At 36.8% G+C, this 6,026-nt stretch overlaps 1 protein-coding gene across 1 annotated transcript; it reads right to left on the bottom strand.

The window, feature by feature from the left end:
* Positions 1 to 249: 249 nt before the first annotated feature.
* LOC311069576 (GTPase IMAP family member 8-like) lies at positions 250 to 2,221 on the bottom strand (the record flags this gene model as incomplete). The annotated part of the gene is made up of 2 exons (XM_084092822.1): positions 250 to 1,157; positions 1,444 to 2,221. 2 exons carry the CDS (start codon positions 2,219 to 2,221, stop codon positions 250 to 252), a joined length of 1,686 nt encoding a protein of 561 aa, XP_083948948.1.
* Between the last annotated feature and the right edge of the window lie 3,805 nt (positions 2,222 to 6,026).

Genomic DNA, 6,026 nt, shown 5'->3' with positions numbered 1-6,026 from the left:
AGTTCTTGTGTTTCTCTTTTCTTCAGTGATTCTGCTTGTTATCATCAGGTGTCTTCAATAATCCAACCATCATCAGTCAATTAATTACTTAATTATCTAATTAACTCTAACACTGCTTCAGTGTTACTTTTAACACCCTGCTGGTGGTTCCCATATGAACACAGAGCGGTGTTAATTTAACACCGGGGAATTTACTGAGCTCTTTTCAACATTCTATGCTTTGGGACACACTTATTTTAATCTCACAAACTATTTAGGATGGATTGTATGCAAATTGCGAAAGGGGTTTTGTCCTGACAGATTGTTGTGTTTCATTACTCTATTTAGCGACCATCTCAGATCTGTGTAACCCATCTCATGGTCCATCACGAGTCTGAAGAGCTGATCTGTTTCTTTACGGAGTTCATGTATGTCTTTCTCTGTCTTTGTGGGCTCTTGATTTCTCTCATTGTCTCCGTTGTTTCTCTCTTCTTTGCTTTGCATTTCCCTGTCTTGATTTATTCTTCCTTCCTGCTCTCGCTTCTCTTGAGGAGATGTGGACACAGGAAAATAAGGTCTTGTATGTTGTTGCTTTTCCCTCTGCTCTTTGAGTTTGATTTGAGCTTCCAAGCACTTATCAATCTTCTCCAGCAGTTCAGTGACCTGATTTTGATTGCTTCTGTCTTTATTGTTGAATGAGTGAAATCTGCCTCCACAGCTGTCAATCACTAACTGTAGATCAGGGCTTTTCCTGATGTACTGATCCAGTGATTCACCCATTAGCAAATCCACATGAGTGAACAGAACAAAAGTGTGACGTACAGCTTCTTCTCCAAAGTTCTCCTGAATCCATCTCATTGTGTTTCTCTCTTCATCTGTGTATCTGCCATTCGGTCTGATGACCAGCAGAAACACATGAGGACCAGGAGCAGACATTTCTAGACATTCCTCAATATCACGCTTGAGTCCATGCTGAAAGTGCTTGTACCACCTGACATCTAACAGTCCTGGAGTGTCAGTGATTGAGATGGATCTTCCAGACACCAACACTTCTTGTTTCTTACAGGTTTGACTGGATGATACAAAACTCACTCTAAATGCATTTCTGCCTAGGATGGTATTTCCAGTTGAACTCTTTCCTGATCCAGTATTACCCAGAAGAACAATCTTCAGATCTGCTGGAAGAGGGAATATATGTTGTTGTTTAAACATTGGAAATGGAAATATATATCAATTATAATGAAATTCTCCTATTATGAAATGTAAATACTGTACTTTGGTGCAACTTCATTCATTAAGGAAAGCTCTTCTACAGATCAACTAACACAAACATTACGCCTTCCAATTTCTTCAGTTTCACTGTAAATATAACATTTCTAGACTGCTTTCAAATTTTTTTAACATGGACATTGCATGAAAATTATACAAATACACCATAAATGGTTTTGCAGACTTTCTCCTTACTTGCAGCCTCTTGCTTCCTCTCATTGTCTTCCTTCATTCTGTCTTCCATGCTTTTGGTTTTAATATCCACCTTTGGATTTATCTCTCTTTTCTGCTCTTGTGTGTCTCTTTCTTTCTGCATTTCCTTCACTTCTTCCTTCATGCTGTCTTTATTTTCTCTGTGTTTTCTCTGAGTCTTCAGGTAGATCTCATTGCTATAGATTTGTTCTCTGTTGTTCTTCTTCACCATTTCATCAATACTCTTTAGAAGCTTTTCAATTTGGTTGGGATCACATTCACTTTTGCTGTTTATCACATCAAATCTTCCCTCAAAATAATTCAGTAGGCTATGTTTTGTTTCATCATCCTCGATGATTTGATTAAATTCTCTTCTGGAGACCTTTTCTCTTCCAATAAACAGAACCATGGTAAACAAGAAAGTTTCTTCTCCAAAGTTCTCCTGAATTTGCTCCACAATGTTCCTCTTGTCCTCTTTAAAGTTCTCCAGGTTTACGACGAGCAGAAATACGTGAGGACCGGGATCAGAGAGATCCAGACTCTTCATCATCTGCTTCTTCATCTCTTCATCAGTCAGTTGAGTGTTGAAGAATCCTGGAGTGTCGATGATGGAGATGTTTCTGTCTTCTACTCTTCCTCTCTGTATCTCACTCTCTCTGGTTCTGCCCTCTTTAAACGCCTCTCGACCCAGTATTGCATTTCCAGTTGAACTCTTTCCAGCTCCAGAGACTCCCAATAACACAATCCTCAGATCAAGTGCACCTCCTGTCAAACAGTTCATGTCATTAGCTGGAGCTTTTTTTATTATTATTATTTATAAATGTTTCTAAACACTCCTGCTTTAAATTCTCAGTTACCAACCTTTTTTTCTTTTCTTTTTTTTTTAGTAGCAAGTTCCATTTTTGTTCCCAGAACACTTCCCTAAGGATAACACTTGTTAGAACATTATCCCCTAACATTCTTATAAAGTTTGTATTGTATAAAGCTCTTCTTGAAAATCAACAGAGGTTTAGATGTTGATGTTTTATTGAAAATGTTTTTATCATTAGTATTGCTCAGACTGTCAGGGTTCTGTCACCTCAGTCTAGTGTGTTTCTTGGTTTTAAGACGAGCCCTGACACTCCCGTATTCTCCTGTCTTTGTCTTGTTGTGTTCTGCTCCTCACGTGGTGCGTGTTTCCATGGCTGCGTGCTTTTCTGTTGTGTTTCTGTTTTGTGCTGCGTCGCACTTTTGTTTCTCACTGGCTCAATGCGTTCATGTTATCTTATTCTGTGTTCGTGATTATTGGTTCCGTTTCCCCACCTGTCCTCCCTCATTACCTGCCTTGTTTGCTGTCCTATTTATTCCCCTTGTGTTTGCTGTCCTGGGCCAGATCGTTGTTGCACATCGTCGTATGCTGTTGTCACCCTGCCTGTCTGATGATTCCTGTCGTGAGTCTAACTGCCTAGTCAAGTCTAACCATGGCTTAATTTGAGCCGGAACATGTTCCGGCACCTCCGACGTTGGATCCGGGACCTTTTTTATTGGATCTGGCACCTCCTGTGTCACTATGGAAAATTAATTTCTCAAATGAAAAAAATAATAAAATGACTGTTTGTGTAGTATTCAATGTTGTTATCAGACTTGTTAGTCTTTATTCCCCATTGAAGTTTCATAGGATTTGCATTTCCGATGCGTTTTGAGGTGAATTTTCAAGGTAAGACAGAGGGACGGAGAGAGGGGAGGCACTTCAAGTGACACATGCCATGCGCGCTTGTTGTGCTGGTTGAGATTGCTGTTAGCCTCGTTTCACAAAAAATGTCAAAGCGACAACAAAGTTTGCTTAAAGGAGAAGTTCACTTTTGAAATGAAAATTCTGTCATCATATACTCATCCTCATGTTGTTTCAAACCTGTATGAATTTCTTTCTTCTGCTGAACAGAAAAGAAGATATTTAGAAGAGTATCAGCAACCAGACAGTTTTTGGGTCCCATTGACTTCCATAGTATATTTTTTTTCCTACAACAAATTAGCTAACTGTCAATTAACTTTGAACTTATAAAAATGCAAAAAAGCTAACTAAACAAAAGCCATTGTATAAACAATAAAGCCAATCTCAGATCATGATGTAAAACTGACACTATGCATAGTTGTGAGTATATTAAGTTGACTGACCTTCATACGTTGATGCCATTATGATTGTATTTCTCTTGTTTGTTTCTCCTGCCAGTTACAGTCATTGAATGAGAAATGCCTGGTTGTTCTTTTAAAACACAGCTGAAGACACGCCTCTTCTGCAAACACTTACCTCAGTTTGCTTTGTTTTCACAAGCAGAACATTTTCAAAACTCTAAGAACAAAACATTAAACCGATCACCTTTGCACTGCTAGTCAGTCTGATCTCATACTTTCATTACATATTGTTTTTCACTTTTGCAAATAATGATAGTGTTTAAAGGACAAGTTCGGTATTTTACACTTAAAGCCCTGTTTACAGATCGTTTCTGATGAAATAGAACGGTTAAGATTAAAATCTGCTGTCCCGAGAATTTTAGGTTTATTTCTATGGCGGAAATTTAATGCCAATAATAAACGAGCGCACAACTGATGCTGGCGCGCGCGGTAAATGACTTCCGCGAGAGGATAACAGATCTACACGCGAGGAAACGGGAACTCGCGAGCTCATTCAAACCCTGCGCGCGCGCATGACATCTCTGCACGCAATACAAGCCCTCGCGCGCGCGGATGATCATTCCCCACGCTCTCGCGCTTGATCTCCTCTCGCCTGCTGATTTTGCTCGCTCGAACACTTTTATTTTTTGGCAGTAGAGGGGTGGGACTTACTGTTTTAATAACGTCAAATGTCATTGGTTACAATGTCATTGGACGCCTGTCATTGACTTTAGACATGAGACATCACTTAATTTGTTTTATTTATTTATATTAATGTGTGATGTGATTTAATGCATTGTTAATATAGAATATATTCTTACCAGATACTTTATTAACAGGAAGTCTTACAAGTAATTGCATTGTGTTGTTAAGAGATATTTACAGACTGTAATGATACATTTCCATTGTTATTAGCATTGTAAATCTACCAAAATTATTATACATTTTTACGTAATATAAATGGTTCATTAGCCTATTTTTTCTATTAAATGTAAAGGGGGTTCTGGCTTCTCAAGTAAAGATACAGTACACAGCATTAATAGCTTACAAATGCCTTTTCAGAATGTGCTACAGAATACAGAGGAACACAATTAAACCCAGCAAATTATTAAGCCCAGCTTAAACCCAGCAAAGTAGATATTACAACATTATATAGTGATATTAATCATCTAACTTTTTGTAAGCGAATAACCAAATAAGAGAAAGTATGAGGCAAGTACAGTACACAGCATTAATGATTACACCCCATCTGAACATAACATATCTACAAAAATAAATAAAAATAAATTCATGCTGCCAGAACCCCTTTTACATTTAATAGAAAATATAATGAACCACTCAAAACTGACATAATAGTAATACACAGGATGATAACAAAAAGCTTACACAAAAACTCTTGCTTATTGATATAAACAAATAATGTATCTTTCATCCAAAGCCCTTGTTATATTTACAACTATTTAATGGACACTTTTTACATTTCTGAGGTTCTCAGATCCAATTTAATTTTGGTTGGGTAAACGTTAATAGTGGTTAATGGGGGTATAGTGGTAATGTAGTGGTGAACTACTGCAAATTACTTTGCATTCCCATAACATGTAAAAATGTATAAGAATTTTGGTAGATTTACAATGCTAATAGAAATGTGTCATTACAGTCTGTAAATATCTCTAAACAACACAATGCAATCACTAGAATGACTTTTTGTTAATAAAGTATCTGATAAGAATCTATTCTATATTGCCAATGCATTAAATCACATTAAACATTAATATAAATAAATAAAACAAATCTCATGCTGAAGTCAAGTGAATTACGGGTCATTGGACAGGCGTCCAATCGCAACTGACTTCCGGAAAAGGGGAAGTAACCAATGACCTCATACTTTCTCTTATTTGATTATTCGCTTACATACAGTTAGATGATTAATATCACTATATAATGTTGTAATATCTACTTTGCTGGGTTTAAGATGGGTTTAATAGTTTGCTGGGTTTAATTGTGTTCCTCTGTATTCTGTAGCACATTCTGAAAAGGCATTTGTAAGCTATTAATGCTGTGTTCTGTATCTTTACTTGAGAAGCCAGAACCCCCTTTACATTTAATAGAAAAAATAGGCTAATGAACCATTTATATTACGTAAAAATGTATAATAATTTTGGTAGATTTACAATGCTAATAACAATGGAAATGTATCATTACAGTCTGTAAATATCTCTTGACAACACAATGCAATCACTTGTAAGACTTCCTGTTAATAAAGTATCTGGTAAGAATATATTCTATATTAACAATGCATTAAATCACATCACACATTAATATAAATAAATAAAACAAATTAAGTGATGTCTCATGTCTAAAGTCAATGACAGGCGTCCAATGACATTGTAACCAATGACATTTGCCGTTATTAAAACAGTAAGTCCCACCCCTCT

This window comes from Abramis brama (assembly GCF_963993115.1).
Source record: "Abramis brama genome assembly, chromosome: 2".
Taxonomy (NCBI): Eukaryota; Metazoa; Chordata; class Actinopteri; order Cypriniformes; family Leuciscidae; genus Abramis; species Abramis brama.
Note: the sequence above shows the minus strand (reverse complement) of the source record. Positions and strands in the feature narration are given on the sequence as shown.